This window comes from Vigna angularis, chromosome 5, assembly GCF_016808095.1.
Source record: "Vigna angularis cultivar LongXiaoDou No.4 chromosome 5, ASM1680809v1, whole genome shotgun sequence".
NCBI classification, from domain to species: domain Eukaryota; kingdom Viridiplantae; phylum Streptophyta; class Magnoliopsida; order Fabales; family Fabaceae; genus Vigna; species Vigna angularis.
Genome location: NC_068974.1, coordinates 31,592,693 through 31,618,763, shown reverse-complemented (window position 1 = coordinate 31,618,763; position 26,071 = coordinate 31,592,693). Strand labels below are relative to the sequence as shown.

General features: G+C 36.4%; 1 protein-coding gene and 1 long non-coding RNA gene across 7 annotated transcripts; one reads left to right on the top strand and one right to left on the bottom strand.

The window, feature by feature from the left end:
- Positions 1-1,326: 1,326 nt before the first annotated feature.
- Positions 1,327-20,064, bottom strand: LOC108340453 (small nuclear ribonucleoprotein SmD3b). 6 transcript variants are annotated; one of them, XM_017577853.2, is made up of 11 exons: positions 18,568-20,064; positions 17,936-18,267; positions 17,783-17,860; positions 17,163-17,267; positions 16,723-16,775; positions 14,530-14,597; positions 14,391-14,447; positions 6,355-6,412; positions 4,934-5,008; positions 4,795-4,851; positions 1,327-1,524 (listed from the first exon to the last, which is right to left on the bottom strand). In XM_017577853.2, exons 6-11 carry the CDS (start codon positions 14,541-14,543, stop codon positions 1,465-1,467), a joined length of 321 nt encoding a protein of 106 aa, XP_017433342.1. In that variant the 5' UTR covers positions 14,544-14,597; positions 16,723-16,775; positions 17,163-17,267; positions 17,783-17,860; positions 17,936-18,267; positions 18,568-20,064; the 3' UTR covers positions 1,327-1,464. The 6 variants fall into 6 exon arrangements, with proteins under 6 accessions (XP_017433342.1, XP_017433339.1, XP_017433340.1 ...); XM_017577850.2 differs by having other exon boundaries at positions 4,934-5,000; positions 6,360-6,412; positions 18,568-18,705; XM_017577851.2 differs by having other exon boundaries at positions 4,934-5,000; positions 6,360-6,412; positions 17,936-18,271; positions 18,568-18,701.
- On the top strand, positions 19,813-20,795 carry LOC128196487 (uncharacterized). The gene is made up of 2 exons (XR_008248814.1): positions 19,813-19,951; positions 20,063-20,795. It is a non-coding gene; the product is annotated as an uncharacterized LOC128196487 (long non-coding RNA).
- Positions 20,796-26,071: the final 5,276 nt, after the last annotated feature.

The window sequence follows — 26,071 nt, the reverse complement described above, 5'->3', positions numbered from 1 at the left end:
TTTTGTTTTTTCATCTTCCACCATATTAACAGTAAAAGAATTAGGATGATTGGAATCCTTTTGACCATCTTGCAGACGGATCCCTTCTTCTATCCGAAGATGAGCAGCCAATTGTTCAACATTCATATCATCTTTATTATGTTTTAGAGAATTTCTAACATCTTTCCAATTTGGTGGTAGTTTGTCAATTATAGAAGAAACAATGAATGTCTCATCCATTGCAATATTATGTTGCTTGAAACTTCCTAGGATTCTTTGGATTTCATGAAATTGTTCCATTATTGGTCTAGCATCAATCATTTTGTAATTATTAAAATTACTAACCAGGAATTTCTTGCTTGATGCATCTTCAGAAATGTATTTGCTTTCAAGTTGATCCCAAAGTTCTTTTGCAGAATCCACATATTGATATATGTCAAATAAAGGATCAGACATACCGTTCAGAATGTGACCACGACAAACATAATCATCATTCTCCCATTTGTTCCTTTTCCGTTGTTCCTCCAATGTCTCATTTTCGCTTTCTTTGGGTTGGGGAGAACTTAGAACATATGCCATGTTTAGAGCCGAGAGAAGAAAATGCATCTTCTTTTGCCATCGTCGGAAACCAACGCCTTCAAACTTGTCTAATTTGTGAAAGTTTGCAGACATCTCACGAATTGTTGTCATCTTAGAGAAAATATTGCTTTTAGACTTTTGGAACAATTTTCCAATAATTTAAGAAAACAAGATGAACAACAATGTAGACTTGATATAATCTTCTACGCGTGAATACACATTTTCCTAAAAGCAATATTTCGTCCCTTATAAGAGTGAAGGAGACCATGAAATCCGCTTTTGAGATACAAAGAAGAAATACAACGATGATACTCACTCTTAGTATTAACGTTAAACAAGAATATGATTCTCAGGAATTGATTTTTGTGTTAAGAGAATGAGCGAATTAAATTTCAGCAGAGCACATGATCCCTTTATATAGATGTTGATCAGACATCTTTCAAATCCAAGAGATACCAGATTCTGATTAGTTACATTTCTTGATTGTAACTTTTCATGAATGGTTGTAACTCAACTAGTTACATTTCTTGATTGTAACTTTTCATGAATGGTTTTAACTCTTTATGAATATTGTAACTCTTCATGAATCTGAAAACTATCTCTAATACTCTTAAATTCCAACACCTATGTTACTGATTATATGTTCTGATGTTATAAACTAGTTTTGAAGGTTACCAAGGAACCCCATTAACAAAATCCAACCATCGAAATACAAGTACCAGATCAAATTATTAAAAGCGGAGAATAAATTTGGCATTCAGTACCATCTTAAAAAGAGTAATATATGAAGCCTGCATAAGCAATTTCTATTAGAATTTCTTTCTCTCATCAGTTTACAAAAAGACTACAACAAACCAAATTATTACATTCAACAGACAAGGAAAAGAGGGATGATACGAATGGTGATCATCTCCGCACTGGTGGTACACCCCTCCCAGGTGCAACTCCACGGCCAGCAGCTTGAGCCTACATAAGCGAGAATTATAGTTACACAAAATGTTACTTTGGCAGTGTTAGGATATTTATCCTATTTTATCATCATTATATTGTGTTAAGGGTTACCCTATTTATCATGATTATATTGTGTCTAGGATTATCCTATTTATCATGATTATATTGTGTCTAGAGTTACCCTATTTATCATGTACTTTTGTATTAATTTATTCTTATAAATCGAAGATTGTGAAAAGGATCAATTAAGCCCTCTAGAATTATTTTACAGTTTAATTCTCAAGTTGGTATTAGAGCGGGTCGATCCCGCTCTGGTTTCTGTCTCGTAATATCTGTCTGACGTCACAGTTCGTCGTTGTCGGCCTCCATCATCCATTCTGATATATGGGGACCTAGTCGTATCTCCTCATTTGGTTTTAGATATTTTGTTACCTTTATTGATGAATATTCAAGATGTACTTGGGTTTATCTTATAAAAATCGTTCTGAATTGTTAGCTATCTTTACATCTTTTTTGAATGAAATCAAAAATCAATATGGTCAAGTAATCAAAATATTAAGTGATAATGCAAAAGAGTATTTCTCATCCTCCTTTTCTGCCATCTTGAGTTCCCATGGTATCTTACATCAGTCTACTTGTCCTCATATACCGCAGCAAAATGGTATAGCAGAACGCAAAAATAGACACTTGATTGAAACTGCTCGTATCCTTTTGCTTGGTGCCCATATTCCTGTCCATCACTGGGGGATGTCATCTTAACTGCATGTTACCTTATTAATAGGATGCCCTCCTCCTCTCTTGATAATAAAGTCCCTTTCTCCATTTTGTTTCCTAATGTTCCTCTCTTTCATACATCTCCCCGAGTGTTTGGCTGTATATGTTTTGTTCATGACATGTCTCCAGGTCTAGACAAACTCTCCGCTCGCGATCTCAAATGTGTCTTCTTAGGCTATTCTCGACTTCAAAAAGGATATCAGTGTTATTCTCCTGAAACTAAGAAGTATTACATGTCGGCCAATGTCACATTCTTTGAACAAACTCCTTACTTCTCTCTATCTGTTCAGGATGTTTCTATCCTCCAGCAAGTCCTTCCTATTCTAATGGCTGAGTCAAATAGCTCCACTATCTCTGTCATTCCAAGTCTTGATCACAATCCTTCTACACCCGTTTCTCCACATAATGAGATCATCCCACACAGGGCCCTAATGGATAGTCCACCTCCCCAAGACAATGGTGAATCTCCTACTTCAGATTCTTCTCCCTCGTCACCTCCTCCCACGCCTCCTGGTAAAAATGATTCAGCATGACCTATTGCCCTTAGAAAAGGTACTCGTTCCACTCGAAACCCTCATCCCATTTATAATTTTCTAAGCTATCATCGATTGTTGCCCTCATATTTTTCTCTTTTATTCTTAGTGTCCTTTGTTGTTATACCCAAGAATGTGAAAGAAGCACTTGATCATCCTACATGGCGACAAGCTATGATTGCAGAAATGCAGGCTCTTGACCACAGTAATACTTGGGATCTGGTGCCCCTTCCCCCAGGCAAAAAGGCGGTTGGTTGTCGATGGGTGTATTCAGTTAAAGTCGGCCCTGATGATGAAATTGATCGGCTTAAAGCTCGGCTTGTTGCAAAAGGTTACACTCAGGTTTATGGTCTTGATTATTGTGACACTTTCTCTCTTGTAGCCAAGATGACTACTATTCGCCTCTTCTTTGCCATGGCAGTCATTCGTCATTGGCCACTTCATCAATTAGATATCAAGAATGCCTTCCTACATGGTGATCTTGAGGAAGAAGTTTATATGGAGCAACCTCCTGGGTTTGTTGCTCAGGGGGAGTCTAGTATGGTATGCAAATTGCATCGATCTCTATATGGCCTCAAGCAATCCCCACGTGCTTGGTTTGGAAAGTTTAGCTCCATTGTTCAAAAATTTGGGCTAAAACGCAGTGAAGCAGACCATTCAGTTTTTTACTGTCATTCTTCTCTCGGGAAATGTGTTTACTTAATAGTATATGTTGATGATATTGTCATTAGAGGAAATGATGTTGTTGGAATATCTCAACTAAAAGAGTACATGTGTAGACATTTTCAAACCAAGGATCTTGGAAGTCTCAAATATTTCTTAGGCATTGAAGTAGCACAATCAAAAGATGGAGTTGTAATCTCCCAGAGAAAGTATGCTCTTGATATATTACAAAAAACATGCATGATTGATTGTAGACCGGTAGACAGTCCCATGGACCCAAACTAGAAATTAAGGACAGAAGAAGGTGAATTATTCTCCGATCCAGAGAGGTATAGGAGGCTGGTTGGAAAACTGATTTATCTCACTATTACAAGGCCAGATCTATCCTTTGCAGTTGGAGTGGTTAGTCAGTTCATGCAGGATCCATGTGTTGACCATTGGAATGCTCTCATTCGCATTCTAAGGTATGTAAAGAAGGCTCCCGGGCAAGGATTGTTATATGAAGATAAAGGAAGCATTCAAGTCTCTGGGTATTGTGATGCAGATTAGGCAGGTTCACCTATTGATAGACGGTCTACTACAGGATACTGTGTTTTTCTGGGAGGAAACATTATTTCATGGAAAAGTAAGAAACAGAATGTAGTAGTTAGATCAACTGCGAAAGCCGAGTATAGGGCAATGGCATCACTAACATGTGAACTTATATGGGTGAAACAATTCCTTCAAGAGGTTAAATTTTGTGACATCCATACTATGAAGATGTATTGCGACAATCAAGCTGCTCTCCACATTGCATTAAATCCAGTGTTTGACGAGAGGATTAAACATATAGAAATTGATTGTCATTTTGTTCGTGAAAAGTTGTTGACTAAAGAAATATGTATTGAGTTTATTGGGTCAAACGATCAACTCGCAGATGTATTGACCAAGTCATTAAGGGGTCCTCGGATTGAGTTTATTTGTTCCAAGCTTGGTACATACAATTTGTATGCTCCAGCTTGAGGGGGAGTGTTAGGATATTTATCCTATTTTATCATCATTATATTGTGTTAAGAGTTATCTTATTTATTATGATTATATTGTGTCTAGGATTACCCTATTTATCATGTACCTTTGTATCAATTTATTCTTATAAATAGAAGATTGTGAGAGAGATCAATTAAGCCCTCTAGAATTATTTTACAGTTTAATTCTCAAGTGGCAGGCACTAATAGTAGGAATCCCAAGTATTAGTAGTAGGAATGAACAAGAAATTTTTTTAGGCTGGCTCTATATTAATAAACTAAGTTTGAAAAAACGAAAATTGGGTTAATACCTTTGCTCGAATCGCAACTGCTCTGCCCCTACCAACTCCAAGTGATGCACCCTTTCCCTTCAAAAGATTAAGAAAGTATAAAATACAGAACACATAAAACAAATATGGATTACTTAATCCATTGATGATAAATGGGTACCTTAATTCTTGCATCCAAACGCTTAAACATAGGAGCATTCTTTAGCATGTCTGGTATGACTATAAACCTATAAACCTGAGACATTCTATATCACATCAAAGCAATAACAAAAAATGCAATTTACAATTATCGGACTGCGAATTGCCAAACAAATTTTTGATTTGTTATAACGATGTGTATCAAATTGTTAGATTCAAATAAAGAATAGCTTTCACATATATCACATGGAAAGTGTGTACAATGGACCAACCTATAAAATGAGTTGAGTCTAGTCAAACCCGAAGAATAATATACTAAACTAAAACACACTAATCACAAGTCTAAATAGACTTAAACTGGATCTGTTCTTAACAATTATAATAATAATTTAAAATTTTTTAAAATAATATTATTTTATTAAAGCATATACTTGCATTAAAATGTATATATAAAACTAAAGATGACAATTTTATCTGCGGACACGGGTATCCGCGGGTAAAATCCACAGCGAGTAGTAACTATCCGCGGGTAACGGATATTTTAATACTCACTTCTAAACGTATCGGATACGGGTAGTATACTACCCACCCCGCGGGTACCCGCTACCCTCGAAAAATTAAAAAAAAAATTAATTTATATATTTTTTAATTAAATTAATTAAAAATAAAATAAAATTATATTTTTTAGGTTAAATTTAATTAAAATTAAATTTTACTTTATATTTAATTTATATTATATTATATTATATTATATATATATATATATATTTTGTAATTTTATTTAAATTTTATTTTAAATATGTATTAAATATTTCTTTTTTATTTTTTGCGGGTATCCACGGGTACCTGCGTGTTTTAAAATACTCGCGGGTATTTTTTAAATGGGTATCCGGCGGGTAGCGAGTCGAGTAACGAATACAATTTTATCCGGTGAGTCGGATTGCGGGTATATACTATCCGTACCCGACCCGTTGTCATCCCTATATAAAACCATTCATTTAAAAATTAAAATTAATTTTATTTAAGTGACTTAACTTTTACAAAGCAAGTATTTTATTTAGTATTTTAAAATTTAGATTATTATTTTAATTTTCTATTTTTGTAAATCGGGTCAAAATATCAATTTACCCAATTCTAATATAACAGATGATAATGTCTAATTTAATAATTTGTGAACCATTTTAAAAGAATGAAGATAAAATAATGAAGTAATCAAATAAAATGACTGAATGCATCAGTGACAAATTAAGAAATGAAGACATAAAACCAACAACGCACTCAAAGACATCTTTCATTCATATTATTATACCAATCAATATGCAGCCAAATCGTATATAGCAGTAGAATTCAAAATTATGACAATAATATTCTAATGACTATATTCTGAAACATTATTTGGAATATAAAATGATGAAGTTGCTGAGTAATATATACGATCCGCACCTGACCTGACTTTGCTGTCTCGAATAGATACATGCTCAAGTTGTGATGATTTTCCATCCTGCAGAGGATTTACCAAATATCAACAACAAATTAGTTATAAAGTACATTTTAGCATGTATATTTGAATTGGAGATCTCAGAAGTGAAGTTTGCTTTTAGTTTGTTAATTTCCTACTTTCATAGGAAGAGAAAACAGGAGAAAGATGCAACGAAACAAGATGAAATTCATTCCACCGATTACCGCCCCTTTTTCTTTCCCTATACATGAGATTGCAAATAGAAATGAAGAGAAAAATGGAGTTTATCCTTATCAGATCCTTTGACAAAAGAAATAGGTTAGAAAAGGTGAAGAATTGGCTGCGTGAAGATGATGAGAAACGGAATCTTGGCGGTGTAGGTGATGCTCTCGAGTTGACAGTTCCAGTTGTCCTCGCACTCGATCATGCTTCCACGGTAGAGTTCGCCACTTTTGAGTTCAACCGTCACTTCGTGACCCGATCGGTCATGGAGCAACTTCACCGGTATTCCCAAACTCCTACTCGTCCTCCGCCAAAGCCCTACTCTCTTTATTCACTTTTTCTTTTCTCAAACCAAAACCAATTAGTCCATAACATTACAATTTTATTACTCCCTCCACTTTTCCTTTTTACAATTTATTGTACCTATATTATTTTAAATACAAAATAAAGTGTTTTTGACTTTGTGGAAATGTACCTCCAAAAGACACTCTAATACTAAAGTTAGACGTTGCTCAATAAGCTTTTTTCTCACAATTGAGTATTTCAGGATTTAGCAAAAACTTACCTTTGTGGTTTAACCTTGCATTTATAAATTATTTTATGGACCTAAAAATTATCACAGGTCCAATACAACAAACTTACCTTTAAATAATATTTTGCATGTTGGCACAATTATGACCTAACGTTAATAACTTAAACACTGGCCCAACAGGAACTCCTTTAAGCGCTGATCCAACATCAATCTGGTTGACCATCATTGTCGTAGAGGGTGGACCGAACGGTCCTGACTAATAACCGTTCGGTTCATGCTATATACCATACATATGTCCCTTAAGTCTGAGTTAACCGTTTGGCACAGGGCAAAGTTTATGAGGTGGATTCTCTCTGGTGATGCCCATTGAGGCAATTTGTCAACCTTCCCTCTACCCTTACTATCGTTCCCTATCGTATTCGCCGACCTCGGCATGGTTTCCCTCCTTCCTCACTAACCCCACACTCTCAACAACCCATGTTCGTCCTTGGGTATTGCGACTAGGCTCGGACTGCGTCACCATTCCAGTCGTTTGCCCCTAAGAGGATTGATTTCGGGTCGCACTCTAGTTCCCCGCCTTCGCTCCAACTTAGGCCTCCTCTACATCCCTTGCGACCTTCATTGCCACCATCAATTCTTCCGGATTGTATGGTATATGGCACAGACTGAATGGTTGGAGGATGGAACCGTTTGGTCCATCGTTACATCTAACAAGTCAACTAGAGTAAATGGTTTGTTTATGATGGGCTGTAATTAGGCCGACGTTTAAGTTATTGGTGTTGAGCCATAACAGGACCAACACTTAAAATATGATTGGTGGGCCAATAATTTAATTATCATTGGGCCAATATTGTAACGGTTAGCAAAATAATAACAGAATGATTGAAAATATTGATAATTGATTGCAAGATAGAGAAACTGTTTCTGAGTAACAGACCAGATTTAAAAGTAAGTTCGTTTTATTGGACCTGTGTTAGTTTTAGATCCAAGAAAAAACTTATAAATACGTGGTTAAACCACAAAGGTAGGTACGTTTTACTAAATTCTAAATACTCAATTCTGAGAAAAAGCTCATTAAGCAACGCCTAACTTGAGCATCACAGTTGGTGACCCAGATACCAGAGGATAAGCAGGCCATGTCGGAGAGGTGCATTTGTCAACCCTACACATATTCATACAGAAACATGGTTCATGTGGTCAGACTTGATTGCATATGCCTTCTTGCAGTCCGACGAGAAAGTACCCCAACAATTGCTCTTTGGGTACTCCATTCGTCTATCCCACCAAGATTTTAAAATCTTGGACGTACTCTTCCACACTCCCTGATTGCTTAATGGTCGCCAACATTTCAAAGATTGAACCTATCATAACAAAAACAGTAACACCACCCATTACTGGGATTCTAACGACATGTTTAGGAATCAAACCACAAAGTCAAATGACAAATTCACCATCCAGAAGATGCATCACAATTGATATTATCGTTACTAGCACCAATCTTGTTATTCCACCTCCCATCTTTCGAAACTCGTAAATGAGGTATTCATCTATCGGTATTATCAAAGATCCTATAAACAAATTAACCCAAGTTGACTTGGTGAAAGGTTTAATATCAGCACATGTCATAATCGTAAAAATGAAGAGTGTATATGCTGCAAGAAAATTCTTACAAGACTTTTGTCTTATATAAACATGAACAACAAGTTGTGCTATTGCTGTAGGTTCTTCTGTTTGCACTCCAAGTGCTTCGCTTGCTCCATTTGACACTTCAGATCCTCTTCTTTGAACTTCATGTCATTTTGCTCCTCTTGGAACTTCAATTGTTGTTTCTTCAACATGATAAAATTCTTTGCCTCCTTGTGATGTTTCTCCTTCAACATCTTCAGCTCTTGGTGTTGTTTCTCCTTCAACATTATGTGCGTTACCATTACCCATATTGTAAAACAAAGGAAATAAAAGCAAAAAGAAGAGAAGAAACATAGGGAAGAAAAACTTAAAAATGGGAAAGAAATAAATCAACGGGTGATATATAGATTATGGTGTGATGGGTAGCATAAAAAAATTTTGGTTTGCATAAGGTCAGGTATGCAAAGCTAAGAATTTTTTAAGCTACCTATATATCACCCACTGATTTATTTCTTGCTCGTCTTTAAGCTTTTCTTCCCTCTGTTTCTTCTCCTCTTCCAGCTTTTATTTCCTTTGTTTTATAGTATGGGTAATGCTCAAGCACATGATGTTGAAGGAGAAACAAAACTAAGAAATGAAAATGTTGAAGGAGAAACATCTCAAGCAGCCGAAGAATTTTATGATGGTTAAGAAACAACATTTGAAGTTCCAAGAGGAGCAAGAGGACCTGAAGTCCAAAGAAGAGGACCTGAAGTGCCAAATGGAGCAAGGTCTATGTAGGAGGTTAGTATTATACTTTCATAGTTGGGTATGCTCTATGTAAAATAATCTAACTACCTAATCTATTTAAGAAACTACTAAATATTGAAATATAACATACTTAAATCTAATCTACTTTATAAAATTTGTAAAAATTTTGTTCATATAATAACTAGGTGTCACGACTATGATAGAGCATACCAGAACTATGAAAGTATAATATCAGTCTGCTATAGGAACTTCAAGAGTAGTTTCAATATTTGCGATACCTATCATAACAAAAATTGTAACACCACCCATTATTGGGATTCTAACGACATGTTTAGGAACCAAACCTCAAAGCAAAATGATGAATCCATTAGCCAGAAGATACATCCCTATTGATATTATCGTTCCTAGCACGAATCTTGTTATTCCACCTCCCATCTTTTGAAACTTGTAAATGAGGTATTCATTTATCGGTATCATGAAAGCTCCGATAAACAAATTAACTGAAGGTTGCTAGGTTAGAGGTTTAATATGAGAACCAGTCATAAACATAAAAAGGAAAAGAATGTATATGCTGCAAGGAAATTCCTACAAGACTCATGTTTTATATAAACATGAAGTAGAAGTTGCGTGTCTGCTGCAAGTTCTTTTGTTTGCACTTTAAGTGCTCCGCTTGCTCGTCTTTGAACCTCATGTCCCCCTCTTTGAACTTCAGGAGCTCTTGGAACTTCATATGTTGTTTCTTCATCATCATAAAATTCTTCGGCTCCTTGTGATGTTTCTCCTTCAACATCTTCAGCTCTTGGTGTTGTTTCTCCTTCAACATCATGTGCGTGAGCATTACCCATATTATAAAACAAAGGAAAGAAAAGCAAAAAGAAGAGAAGAAATAAATCAGTGGATGATATGTATAGATTATTGTGTGGTAGGTAGCGTAAAATATTCTTAGTTTGCAAAAGGTCAGGTATGCAAACCAAGAATTTTTTACGCTACCTACCACACAACCATATATATATATATATATATATATATATATATATATATATATATATATATATATATATATATATATATATATATATATATATATATATATATGACCCACTGATTTATTTCTTCGTCGTCTTTAAGCTTTTCTTCCCTCGGTTTCTTCTCATCTTTTAACTTTTCTTTCCTTTGTTTTATAATATGGGTAATGCTCAATCACAAGATGTCGAAGGAGAAACAATACCAAGAGCTGATGATGTTGAAGGAGAAACATCACAAGGAGCAGAACAATTTCATCATGTTGAAGAAACAGCATTTGAAGTTCCAAGAGGAGCAAGAGGACTTCAAGTTCCAAATGGAGCAAGCAGAGCACTTGTAGTGCAAATAGAAGAACATGCACACAACTTCCTCTTCATGTTTATATAAGACCGGAGGAGTCTTGTAGGAATTTCCTTGCAGCATATACCCTCTTCCTTTTTACGTTTATGACTTGTGCTAATATTAAACCTCTCACCAAGCAAACTTTGGTTAATTTTTTTATCGAAGCTTCCATGATACCGATAAATAAATACCTCATTTACAAGTTACGAAAGATGAGACGTAGAATAACAAGATTTGTGCTAGTAACGATAATATCAATTGGGATCATCTTCTAGCCAGTGGATTTGTCATTTGGCTTTGTGGTTTGATTCCTAAACATGTTATGATAGGTATCGCAAATTTTGAAACTACTCTTGATATTCCTATAGCAGATTGGTAATATATTTTCATAGTTTTGGTATACTCTATCATAGCCGTGACAGCTAGTTATTATATTAACAAAATTTTTACAAAGTAGATTAGATTTAAGTATGTTATATTTTAAGATTTAGTACTTTCTTAAATAGATTAGGTGGTTAGATTATTTCACAGAGAGCATACCGAACTATGAACGTATAGTACTAACCTCCTACAGGAACAGGAAGAGTAGTTTCAAAATTTGCAATACGTTACAAAAACGGTAACGACACCCATTATTGGGATTCGAATGACATGTTTAGGAATCAAACCACAAAGTCAAATGACAAATTCACCATCCAGAATATGCATCACTATTGATATTATCGTTACTAGCACCAATCTTGTTATTCCACCTCTCATCTTTCGAAACTCGTAAATGAGGTATTCATCTATCGGTATTATCAAAGATCCTATAAACAAATTAACCCAAGTTGACTTGGTGAAAGGTTTCATATCAGCACATGTCATAGTCGTAAAAATGAAGAGTGTATATGCTGCAAGGAAATTCTTACAAGACTCTTGTCTTATATAAACATGAACAGCAAGTTGTGCTATTGCTGTAGGTTCTTTTGTTTGCACTCCAAGTGCTTCGCTTGCTCCATTTGGCACTTCAGATCTCCTCTTTGAACTTCATGTCCTTTTGCTCCTCTTGGAACTTCAATTGTTGTTTCTTCAACATGATAAAATTGTTTGTCTCCTTATGATGTTTCTCCTTCAACATCTTCAGCTCTTGGTGTTGTTTCTCCTTCAACATCATGTGCGTTACCATTACCCATATTGTAAAACAAAGGAAATAAAAGCAAAAAGAAGTGAAGAAACATAGGGAAGAAAAACTTAAAAATGGGAAAGAAATAAATCAACGGGTGATATATAGATTATTGTGTGATGGGTAGCATAAAAAATTTTTGGTTTGCATAAGGTCAGGTATGCAAAGCAAGAATTTTTTAAGCTACCTATATATCACCCACTGATTTATTTCTTCCTCGTCTTTAAGCTTTTCTTCCCTCTGTTTCTTCTCCTCTTCCAGCTTTTATTTCCTTTGTTTTATAATATGGATAATGCTCAAGCACATGATATTGAAGGAGAAACAAAACTAAGAAATGAAAATGTTGAAGGAGAAACATCTCAAGCAGCCGAGGAATTTTATCATGGTTAAGAAATAACATTTGATGTTCCAAGAGGAGCAAGAGGACCTGAAGTCCAAAGAAGAGGACCTGAAGTGCCAAATGGAGCAAGCCTCCATTTGGAGTACAAACAGAAGAACATGCAACAAATGCTCAACTTTCTGTTCATATTTATATAAAACAAGAGTCTTGTAGAATTTTTCTTGCAGCATATACACTCTTCCTTTTAACGTTTATGACTTGTGCTGATATTAAACCTCTTACCAAGTCAACTTGGGTTAATTTGTTTATCAGAGCTTTCATGATACCGATAAATGAATCCCTCATTTATGAGTTTCGAAAGATGGGAGGTGGACTAACAAAATTCGTGCTAGTAATGATAATATCAATAGGGATGCATCTTCTGGATGGTGAATTTGTCATTTGGCTTTGTGTTTTGATTCCTAAACATGCCATTGGAATCCCAATAATGGGTGGTGTTACCGTTTTTGTTATGATAGGTATCGCAAATTTTGAAACTACTCTTCCTGTTCCTGTAGGAGGTTAGTATTATACTTTCATAGTTCGGTATGCTCTATGTGAAATAATCTAACTATCTAATCTATTTAAGAAACTACTAAATATTGAAATATAACATACTTAAATCTAATCTACTTTATAAAATTTGTAAAAATTTTGTTCATATAATAACTAGGTGTGACGACTATAATAGAGCATATCAGAACTATGAAAGTATAATACCAGTCTGTTATAGGAACTTCAAGAGTAGTTTCAATATTTGCGATACCTATCCTAACTGCCCTCTCTTTTCCTCTTCCTTCTATCCTAAACCCATTATATCCTATCAAAAGATCAGCTGAAGGCCTGAAAAAGCAAAACCAAAAGTTGGAAAGGAAAATTAATATTATAAGGTTGGAGGAGCAAATGAACAAATTGCTTGCCTTCAGTCGGAACCTTAGTAAAGCTGAGCGCGACGTCAGAAAGGAGAGGGATGCCCTTGTTAACAAAGTGCAAATCCAAGACGCCCAAATTGTCGAAATGCAAACGGCCATCTACAACCAGCATACCCGAGGTTTTGAAAAAGCATTGAGGCAAATACCATGTCGAAATGCAAAGGGCCTTCTCAACGTGTCCATTGAAGGAACTGGCTTTGATATCATGAAGGACATGTATAAAGGAGAGTTGATTCCTCTAAAGGACATCCCAAATGATGAACCTGAAGCAGAACTTACTATGGAACCAACTGAGGACGTAGCTACTGAAGAAGGCAATGAAGGAGTGGACGTAATAGTCAATCCAGAGATAATGAATCCGTCACCCAACAAAGTAGAAGGCGCAGTCAAAGGCGAAATTAATATAATAGAGTAACCTTGACTAAATTAATATAATAGAGTAACCTGGACCTACTGATAATAGTGTTTATTTTTATATCTTCTTAGAAGTGTGGTTTAAACTCTATGGTTTGGTAGACATTGCTTGTGAAATGTATTACCTTGATCATACTTCTAATATTGGGAAACTTAAAATACCTAATAGCTGATGGACATAATTATTTGTGTTGCTCGTTGGTATTATAGTAACTTGTGACGAATACATACAGTCTAGCTATTTTAGGGTATGTTACCTATGTGGAAGTTATTTGCATATAACTTGAGAGGAGTTGGGTATACCATCTATCGCCTAGATAAGTGCCTGGAGCGACCATCAATTGACCTAAGTATGGAATGATCCTTTTTGCGCTGATCGGCTTTAAAAAGTAGAAAGTTTATGTGGGACGCTTGCCCCATGCTCGGCTAATGTTCGGAGTTTAATTTAAAGCATTCCCTACGCATTATGTGAGAAAGTAAGAATTCACTGGGAATTTTAGTTACGCAAAATGTTACTTTGGCAGGTACTACTAGTAGGAATCCTAGGTATTAGTAGTAGGAATGAACAAGCAATTTTTTTAGGCTGGCTCTATATTAATAAACTAAGTTTGAAAAAACGAAAATTGGGTTAATACCTTTGCTCGCATCGCAACTGCTCTGCCCCTACCAACTCCAAGTGATGCACCCTTTCCCTTCAAAAGATTAAGAAAGTATAAAATACAGAATACATAAAACAAATATGGCTTACTTAATCCATTGATGATAAAAGGGTACCTTAATTCTTGCATCCAAACGCTTAAACATAGAGAGCATTCTTCAGCATGTCTGGTATGACCATAAACCTGAGACATTCTATATCACATCAAAGCACTAACAGAAAATGCAATCTACAATTATCGGATTGCGAATTGCCAAACAAATTTTTGATTTGTTATAATAATGTGTATCAAATTGTTAGATTCAAATATTATAAAAAATAGCTTTCACATATATCACATAGAAAGTCTGTACAATGGACCAACCTATAAAATGAGTTGAGTCTAGTCAAATCGGAAGAATAGTATACTAAACTAAAACACACTAATCACAAGTCCAAATAGACGTAGACTGGACTTGTTCTTAACAATTTTAATAATAATTTAAATAATTTAAAAATAATATTATTTTATTAAAGCATATACTTGCGTTAGAATGTATACATCAAACCCTTCATTTAAAAATTAAAATTAATTTTATTTAAGTTACTTAATGTTCACAAAGCAAGTATTTTATTTAGTATTTTAAAATTTAGAACTATTATTTTAGTTTTCTATTTTTGTAAATCAGGTCAAAACATCAATTTACCCAATTCTAATATAACAGATGATAGTGTCTAATTTAATAATTTGTGAAGCATTTTAAAAGAATGAAGATAAAATAATAAAGTAATCAAATAGAATGACTGAATGCATCAAGTGACAAATTAAGAAATGAAGACATAAAACCAAAGGTTTAATCATTTGCGAGGTCCTTCTTTGAATTGAGAATCTCAAATTAGTCATTTTCTTTTTTCAGGTCTCAATTGAGTCCTTATTTTGTGAAAATTGTAACAATTACACTCCTGCCGTTAAATTGGGTCTAACAATGTTATACTCACTTTGACATGGCATGCTTATGTTAATTTTGTTAATTTTTTAAATGACGTGGCATGCTGACGTTGCACAGATTAGGGTTTGTGCAGTGGGATTGATTGCACCGCGAAGAAGGGTGTTGTTCGTTGATGGCAGCACAAAGTCACGATTTTGGGTTTCTTGTTTGGTTCTGTTATTGCAGGTTAGGGTGTCGCGAATTCTAGCTATGGAACTCGTGGTGGAGCGATAATAAATGGGTTTTATGGTGTTCGCGAGGAAGGGTTCATGGATTGCTTGAGTGTGATTTTGTGGTTTATGGGTTTTCTGTGCAGTGCGAATTGGGAACGAGAATGGAGGTTGGCTTCACAGTGGTGGTTGCTCGAGGGGAGACGAACCTGCGATTGGGTTTGGTGGATTCGCTCTGGAAGGAGAAGATTGGTTGCGATCTGGGTGAGTTACGGTGGTCCAATTTGGTGGATGCGCGAGGAAGGGTTCTCACAATGGTGCGTTAATGGGTTTCGCAGGTTGTGAAAAAGATGGTGAGTTCTTTTTGCTATTGGGTTTTTCTTCAGTTTCTAGGTTTCTCTCTATGCAAATGGATGCTCATGGTGGTTGTTTTTCATGGTTGTGGTGTTGCTGTGACGAAGAGAATGGTTACTAATACGAACTAATTGTGTCACGGTCGCCTGAGTTTGTAATGAAATTGCGGTGCTGCCATGGTTGATTTGAGAGTTTCTAAAAATTGGGGTTAATTGGGTTTCTGATTTGCAGGTTTCTAGAGATGCAGGATTTGGGAAGCTCGCGATTAAGGTTGTTGAAGGATTGTGGCGGCACATGGTGGAGCTCGTGGCGACAAGAGGTGGTTGTTGGTTGAGGGATATTGATGGCAGCACAAGGAAGGAGAAAGAGAATTAGAGTTTTTGGTGAAAGAGATGAAGCTGACGTAGCAAGATTTGATGAGGTGGCTGCCTCCCAATGGTTGATTGGGTGTATAACATCATTTAAAGTCAACATCCCCATGCCATGTCAACTTAACAATAACACGTTAGACCCAATTTAACGTCAGGGGTGTAATTGTTGTAATTTTCACAAAATAATGACTCAATTGAGACGTCAAAAAAGAAAATGACCAATTTGAGATTCTCACCCCAAACAAGGACCTCGCGAATGATTAAATCTAAACCAAACAAGCACTCAAAGGCATATGAGATTCATATTATTATACCAATCAATATGCAGCCAAATTGTATACAACAGTACAATTCAAAATTATGACACTAATATTCTAAGGACTATATTCTGAAACATAATTTGGAACATAAAATGATGAAGTTGCTGAGTAATGTACGATCCATACCTGACTTTGCTGCCTCGAATAAATACATGCTCAAGTTGCGATAATTTTCCATTCTGCAGAGGATTTACCAAATATCAGCAACAAATTAGTTATAAAGTACATTTTAGCATGTATATTTGAATTGGAGATGTCAGAAGTGAAGTTTGTGTTAGAGCCTCCCTGCAGTGCTCTAACTTCTATTGTGTCTCCAATTATCTATTAAATTCATTCATATTTTCTTTCTTTTGTGTTCGTTAATTTACATTTTATTTAATTTTAATTTCTATATTAAGCTTTATATGTTTGATTATCACAAATATTTAATTATTAAATAGAATCTTAGTATTTAGTTTGAAGGAAATAATAAGCTTTTAGGGTAGCTGTTATGAAAATGAATAAAAACTGTAAGTCAGTATGTATACAGTTTCCTTTGGGGCAATAAAAAGATTGACAACTTTTACCTTTCTTCCTCTTCATTTGAGTTATTCTGGTGATTTGAACCCAAAGGTGGACCACATTTTTTAAAATCTTCTAATTCTTTTTCCATCTCTGCATCAAAGTCCTTCCTGAATTGAGTAAATATAAACATTAAGTATATCCCCATATTATCTGACACAGTATTAATGCATTCTGTTTAACTGTTTCAAATACTAAAATTCTCAAATTCAATAATACGAGTATAAGTTATAATCAACAATTCAGTGAATTTGAATTATTGATAAAATGACAATAGGACAATGTGGTACTAAAGCATCTGACATGTTTTAGAAATTAATTAATCTCAGGTAAAGGTATTTGAAGGTTGTTACTTGAGTTTTAATTATAACTCAGCCCCGACATACACCAATTTCTCTTTCATAATTTTTTCTACTTCTTCATCTGATGAGAATTCAACAAGGACAGTGCCATATAAAAACCTTTTGTCTCCAACATGATGGGGAAGCCAACACAATTAACTTGAAACTAAGAAAATAAATCCATAAACTATAAAAAGGAGATCATATTAAAAATTACTAGCTAAGCAACAATGTTTCTACTCATTAAAAGTAACATTAAAGGTAATTACTCTTTTGTGGCTTACATCCTTGCTTGATGTTTCTGTAACACTAGTGAACTGCATTCTGTTTGATTGCCTCACACGGTTAAAGATCTCAGGGACCTACAAGAATAGAGAGAATGCATCAACTGAAAAGTAATAAATATATTAGAAGTTACAAAAAATATATCACTTTACCTTCTGTTTTCCATCTGCGGTCTTCCCCTGTAGTAAAGAAGGGCTTCTCACATCTGAGAAAAGAAAATATCCAAGATCCTCTAAATGTCTCCTTAGACCACCAGGAGGAAGATTTGATGAGTGCCTTTGTTTGACACAGATTACATCTTAACTTCCCCTGTAGTAAAGAAGGGCTTCTCACATCTGAGAAAAGAAAATCTCCTAGATCCTCTAAATGTCTCCTTAGACCACCAGGAGGAAGATTTGATGAGTGTCTTTGTTTGACACAGATTACATCTTAACTTCCTACAACCATACCTACTATTATGCGTGTACCATGTGTCTGTATGAACCTGCCTAACAAAATTGGTTAGCATCATGTGCTTATCAACCAACCAACAAACCATGCACCACTCAAACAGTCAGCACAGTTGCTTGGCCAATTCACCCAAAAAAAAATGAATTAAAGCATGTACACATAAACTGACATAATTGTCTAAAAGGTAATTCGAGCCTCATGCGGAATATAAGAAAACACTGCATTTTTTTATTAATATTGTAGGATGATCAAAATAATGAAAGATAAAAAATCGACAACAAATTGAATATATGAAATTCAATATCACGAGAACTTATAGAAAGGGCGAATAAACCTTTTTATGTAGTAAAAACAGAGATGCCTATCTATGCACCAAAGATTGTTTGTAGTAGCATCTTTTCCAATTCCTTCCCTTGTTCCAAAATCCTATTTTCGCTTTGTCTTCCAATTCCAGCACCTCCTCTCTGGGACACCGCCACTCCCTCTCTCGGTGTTTGTCATTCCTCATGCCAAACGATCATGGACTGCTTTTTACTTTCACTCACGCCGCAACCCTCACTTTCGTTCCTTTAGGGTTTAAAAAAAAACTAAAGAGAAGAGAAGGAGGGAACGACGGAACATGGATACCAGAACCCAGTAGACGAACGGAACAGCGAGTGCTTGAGGCAATGCCGCCGGAAGTACATGCACAGGTGGTGATGAAAACAGTTTTGAATGAATTCGAAAGAGCAAAGAGAAACCCAAAGGAGATAAGCGAAAAAGAAGCACGAAGAAGAGAAAGGAGAAGTGAAAACCTTTTTTCAATTTTTTAATAGCTAATTTGTAGGGGTACCGGTGGTGAATATTGGTCCAAGATCAAGGCTCATTTTTGTTCCCGAATCAGAAAGCACTTAGGGCTTTCTTCTTTCTTCCGCTTAGAACCCGAAGGAGACTTAGTGGCTTCTTCATCATCCCCCACGGCTCTATGTCTCCAGACCAGCGTCGCCGCACATCTCCTTGGCCAGCCAAGAGTAACCGTCAGTGGTGTCGCCTGCGCCCGAAACGTTGCCGCCGTCGACTAGACCAGCCGCCGTAAGCCGCAAGCCGCGAGCCAGGGCCGGGCTAGTGATGCCGCTCCGCCGGAGCCGTCGTCGGCCACGGCGCCAGGTTCTCTTCTCTCCTTCTCTTCTTCGCGCGAGAGAGAAGCACCGTGCTCCTTCGTGCCACGTCTTCACCGTTACAACGAGGCCGGTTGCCGCCGCCGTTGCTTACGTCGGAGGAAACCGCGCCGTGTATGGCGGTTCAACCTCTACCTTTGCTAACCCTAACCCCGGGAGACCATGGCTCCCATCGCGACCAAACAGATATGTCGCCGACACAATAAGGAGAGGTTAGGTTTTCTTAACTGGAGTGTGTTTTCTGTTGTGCTATGTTTTCTGTCTTTGCAGGAAAGTGGCTTTTGGGGTTTTTGGTGGTTGAAGGGTTCTGTGCCGGTGTTAGAAGGAAGAATGAAAGGTCAAGCCCATAGGGATAGTGGCTAATCATGATCGGGTGATGAGGACATTACGGTGCCCAAGCAGCAGAGTCAAAATAAAAATATAATATCATGGCGAAACATAGATTCGGATACACAACAACAATCTGGACTAGCAAGCAGGAAAAAAATGCTAGCTCTTACAATGAAACACAGACTCATACATGCAAGAGCGAACAAAGAACAATGGCAGTTAGCTGGAGATGTAAGACTTACCTCTATGTACTTATTTTGGCTTTTGCGCTATGGTTTGTAATCGCCGGTCAATGCTCCTTGCTTCTTCCCTGTGGCCTTGTATTATTCTTTTTGTTTGTAGGTGAAAGACCGTAAAAGGTTAATGATGTTGGTGTTGAAAGTCAGGGGAGTCTAAGAGGAGTCTAAGAGTTTGGGGTTAGGCTGTAGTAATGAGGTGCGCGATAGGTGGAAACCAGAAGATGATGATCGGATTCAAAATGGCTCCCTCTCCAAAGAACCTGCATGCGCAGATCAAGAAGGAGAAAAAGCCCCCGACTTAGGATTTTTCTCTGCTTTTGTTTTGTCTTTTTTCCCTTTTTTGTGATTACCAAAACCAATTCTCCCAGCATTTCCTCTTTGATGATCACCTGCATGTACAGGGACTCTTCCCAGCAACAGCAGCAGGAACAAAGACCCCGATACGATGCATATAATACACATTGCTGCAGGGAATCTGTTGTACTCGACAGGGTTCTAAAAGTGTGGTTGACCGTATTCTCCATTTTTCGTTTTCGTTTTTATTTTTCTTTTTCCTTTTTTTTTTACTTACATTAAGGCTGTGTTCTTTTTAAGGGATTTAAGGGAGATGATTTGGGGGAGATGATTTGAGTGGATTTGAGGGTAATTTTTTTGTTGTTTTTTTGAGTGGATTTGAGGTTAATTGAGAGTGGATTTGGAAGGAAAGTTTGTGAGAATTAGTGTAGGATTTGATTGATGTGATTGATTTTAAAAATTAGTTTAATTGGTAGAAAATATAGATTACCAAATTGCCCTTCTTATAAAAGTATTATAAAATGTTATTTTGTAATGTTATATTTAATTGTAAAAAAGTTTATAAAGAGATAAAAAATTATTAATAATTGTTAAAAATATTGTTTAAAAATTATAAAAGTTATAATGTAGTAAAATAAATATATTTTAAAATGTTTATGGAAATTTTAACATAATTTAAGATTTCAAAGTCACATACAAACCACAATAAAGACATTGAAGTCATGGAATACATTATCGGAAATACATTGGAATTCAATGATGAAGTGTACACGGCAAACTTAAATTGGCAAGCATCCAACACATAGTTTGGAATATAAAAAAAGTGACCATCACGTTTTGGTATTGTTGCAGCTCATGGTTTTCCAATAGGACCGCGATATTCCAACAACCATTTCTTAACACTTTTTTACAACGCCACGTGTCCTATTTTCATTGGTTTGATTTAAAAAAAATATTTTATAAAAACCTTCGAAATGGAAGTCCGTAACCCTTCTTTTAACTGAAAATCCGAAAATACCCCTTTCTCTGTTTCATTGGAAACGAAGTTCCCATCTCGTGAAGGTCCCGTCTCCTGAATGTGGTAAAGTTTTGTGTTTGCTAAGTTGCAGGCTTGTTTGTAAGATGTTGGTGTTTGAGTGGTCATTATGGGTAACATGGGTGAATTATGAGAAAACCAGTTCCTTTGAATCATAATTTGAGTGGGGGGTGATGTCCTGTGAGGCCAAGGAGTATTGAGTGACCCCTCATGAGTGGGGGGAGCAAGGTGTGCAAGGGATGAGTGAGGGTGTTGAAAAAAGGGTCTGATAATCGTTTACACCATTCTTGTAAACGATTACCCAAGAGGAAATTAGATTTTGTACAGAAAGTCCGACACAGGTACTCAGTTAGGTGAACAGGGGTCACCATTAAAAAAAAAGGTGACTTTTATGCAATTCTGCACCTGTCTGAGGCTGGTCCAGGTGTTTCAGTGCTGGGATAGGGTGGTTGGTGATGTGATGTGAGGCCAAAGAGTGTGGGGTGACCCCTCATCAGTTGGAGGAGCAAGGTGTGCAAGGGATGAGTGAGGGTGTTGAAAAAAGGGTCTGGTAATCGTTTACACCAACCCGGTAAACGATTACCCGAGAGAAAATTGGAATTTGTACAGAAAGTCCAACACAGGTACTCAGTCAGATGAACATGGGTCACCATTGAAAAAAAAAGTGACTTTTAGGCACTTTTGCACTTGTCTTAGGCTGTTCCTTGTGTTTCAGTGTTGGGAGAGGGAGGTTAGTGATGTGATTATGTCCCAATGATGGAGGAAAGTGATGTTTTGGCACCCCATGATGGAGGAAAGAAACAATGTTTATGAGATGAGCAACTTGAGTGAGATAACATGCTGTCAACTTTGACCTTTGCTGGCTATTTTACTGATAACTTTCTCCACCGACCTCCAAATGATGTGATTCTTTTTTTATTAGAAACTAGACTCAAAAATCTTTCCAATGACTACTAATTTGTAATTTTTGGACATCTGAGTTGGTACAGTTTATTGTTTCAAGTTAGCGTTTCATATATTTTTGCCAACTCCGACCTTTGCTTGTTCTTTTGCTCATAACTTTCTCCACCGAACTCCAAATGAGTTGATTCTTGTTTTGTTGGAATCTATACTCAAAGACCTTTCAAATTATGCCTTAGAAATCAAGTTTACACCTTCTTTGACACTGTAATCGATTACAAGGACACTGTAAACGATTACCCGAGAGAAAATTGGATTTTGTACAGAAAGTCCAACACAGGTACTCAGTCAGGTGAACAGGGGTCACCATTGGAAAAAGAAGTGAGTTTTAAGCACTTTTGATCTTGTCTTAGGTTGGTCCTGGTGTTTTAGTGGAGGAAAGTGATGTTTTGGCACCCCATGATGGAGGAAAGAAACAATGTTTATGAGATGAGCAACTTGGGTGAGATAACATGCTGTCAACTTTGACCTTTGCTGGCTATTTTACTGATAACTTTTTCCACCGACCTCCAAATGATGTGATTCTTTTTTTATTAGAAACTAGACTCAAAAATCTTTCCAATGACTACTAATTTGTAATTTTTGGACATCTGAGTTGGTACAGTTTATTGTTTCAAGTTAGCGTTTCATATATTTTTGCCAACTCCGACCTTTGCTTGTTCTTTTGCTCATAACTTTCTCCACCGAACTCCAAATGAGTTGATTCTTGTTTTGTTGGAATCTATACTCAAAGACCTTTCAAATTATGCCTTAGAAATCAAGTTTACACCTTCTTTGACACTGTAATCGATTACAAGGACACTGTAAACGATTACCCGAGAGAAAATTGGATTTTGTACAGAAAGTCCAACACAGGTACTCAGTCAGGTGAACAGGGGTCACCATTGGAAAAAGAAGTGAGTTTTAAGCACTTTTGATCTTGTCTTAGGTTGGTCCTGGTGTTTTAGTGGAGGAAAGTGATGTTTTGGCACCCCATGATGGAGGAAAGAAACAATGTTTATGAGATGAGCAACTTGGGTGAGATAACATGCTGTCAACTTTGACCTTTGCTGGCTATTTTACTGATAACTTTTTCCACCGACCTCCAAATGATGTGATTCTTTTTTTATTAGAAACTAGACTCAAAAATCTTTCCAATGACTACTAATTTGTAATTTTTGGACATCTGAGTTGGTACAGTTTATTGTTTCAAGTTAGCGTTTCATATATTTTTGCCAACTCCGACCTTTGCTTGTTCTTTTGCTCATAACTTTCTCCACCGAACTCCAAATGAGTTGATTCTTGTTTTGTTGGAATCTATACTCAAAGACCTTTCAAATTATGCCTTAGAAATCAAGTTTACACCTTCTTTGACACTGTAATCGATTACAAGGACACTGTAAACGATTACCCGAGAGAAAATTGGATTTTGTACAGAAAGTCCAACACAGGTACTCAGTCAGGTGAACAGGGGTCACCATTGGAAAAAGAAGTGAGTTTTAAGCACTTTTGATCTTGTCTTAGGTTGGTCCTGGTGTTTTAGTGGAGGAAAGTGATGTTTTGGCACCCCATGATGGAGGAAAGAAACAATGTTTATGAGATGAGCAACTTGGGTGAGATAACATGCTGTCAACTTTGACCTTTGCTGGCTATTTTACTGATAACTTTTTCCACCGACCTCCAAATGATGTGATTCTTTTTTTATTAGAAACTAGACTCAAAAATCTTTCCAATGACTACTAATTTGTAATTTTTGGACATCTGAGTTGGTACAGTTTATTGTTTCAAGTTAGCGTTTCATATATTTTTGCCAACTCCGACCTTTGCTTGTTCTTTTGCTCATAACTTTCTCCACCGAACTCCAAATGAGTTGATTCTTGTTTTGTTGGAATCTATACTCAAAGACCTTTCAAATTATGCCTTAGAAATCAAGTTTACACCTTCTTTGACACTGTAATCGATTACAAGGACACTGTAAACGATTACCCGAGAGAAAATTGGATTTTGTACAGAAAGTCCAACACAGGTACTCAGTCAGGTGAACAGGGGTCACCATTGGAAAAAGAAGTGAGTTTTAAGCACTTTTGATCTTGTCTTAGGTTGGTCCTGGTGTTTTAGTGGAGGAAAGTGATGTTTTGGCACCCCATGATGGAGGAAAGAAACAATGTTTATGAGATGAGCAACTTGGGTGAGATAACATGCTGTCAACTTTGACCTTTGCTGGCTATTTTACTGATAACTTTTTCCACCGACCTCCAAATGATGTGATTCTTTTTTTATTAGAAACTAGACTCAAAAATCTTTCCAATGACTACTAATTTGTAATTTTGGACATCTGAGTTGGTACAGTTTATTGTTTCAAGTTAGCGTTTCATATATTTTTGCCAACTCCGACCTTTGCTTGTTCTTTTGCTCATAACTTTCTCCACCGAACTCCAAATGAGTTGATTCTTGTTTTGTTGGAATCTATACTCAAAGACCTTTCAAATTATGCCTTAGAAATCAAGTTTACACCTTCTTTAACACTGTAATCGATTACAAGGACACTGTAAACGATTACCCGAGAGAAAATTGGATTTTGTATAGAAAGTCCAACACAGGTACTCAGTCAGGTGAACAGGGGTCACCATTGGAAAAAGAAGTGAGTTTTAAGCACTTTTGATCTTGTCTTAGGCTGGTCCTGGTGTTTTAGTGGAGGAAAGTGATGTTTTGGCACCCCATGATGGAGGAAAGAAACAATGTTTATGAGATGAGCAACTTGGGTGAGATAACATGCTGTCAACTTTGACCTTTGCTGGCTATTTTACTGATAACTTTTTCCACCGACCTCCAAATGATGTGATTCTTTTTTTATTAGAAACTAGACTCAAAAATCTTTCCAATGACTACTAATTTGTAATTTTTGGACATCTGAGTTGGTACAGTTTATTGTTTCAAGTTAGCGTTTCATATATTTTTGCCAACTCCGACCTTTGCTTGTTCTTTTGCTCATAACTTTCTCCACCGAACTCCAAATGAGTTGATTCTTGTTTTGTTGGAATCTATACTCAAAGACCTTTCAAATTATGCCTTAGAAATCAAGTTTACACCTTCTTTGACACTGTAATCGATTACAAGGACACTGTAAACGATTACCCGAGAGAAAATTGGATTTTGTACAGAAAGTCCAACACAGGTACTCAGTCAGGTGAACAGGGGTCACCATTGGAAAAAGAAGTGAGTTTTAAGCACTTTTGATCTTGTCTTAGGTTGGTCCTGGTGTTTTAGTGGAGGAAAGTGATGTTTTGGCACCCCATGATGGAGGAAAGAAACAATGTTTATGAGATGAGCAACTTGGGTGAGATAACATGCTGTCAACTTTGACCTTTGCTGGCTATTTTACTGATAACTTTTTCCACCGACCTCCAAATGATGTGATTCTTTTTTTATTAGAAACTAGACTCAAAAATCTTTCCAATGACTACTAATTTGTAATTTTTGGACATCTGAGTTGGTACAGTTTATTGTTTCAAGTTAGCGTTTCATATATTTTTGCCAACTCCGACCTTTGCTTGTTCTTTTGCTCATAACTTTCTCCACCGAACTCCAAATGAGTTGATTCTTGTTTTGTTGGAATCTATACTCAAAGACCTTTCAAATTATGCCTTAGAAATCAAGTTTACACCTTCTTTGACACTGTAATCGATTACAAGGACACTGTAAACGATTACCCGAGAGAAAATTGGATTTTGTATAGAAAGTCCAACACAGGTACTCAGTCAGGTGAACAGGGGTCACCATTGGAAAAAGAAGTGAGTTTTAAGCACTTTTGATCTTGTCTTAGGCTGGTCCTGGTGTTTTAGT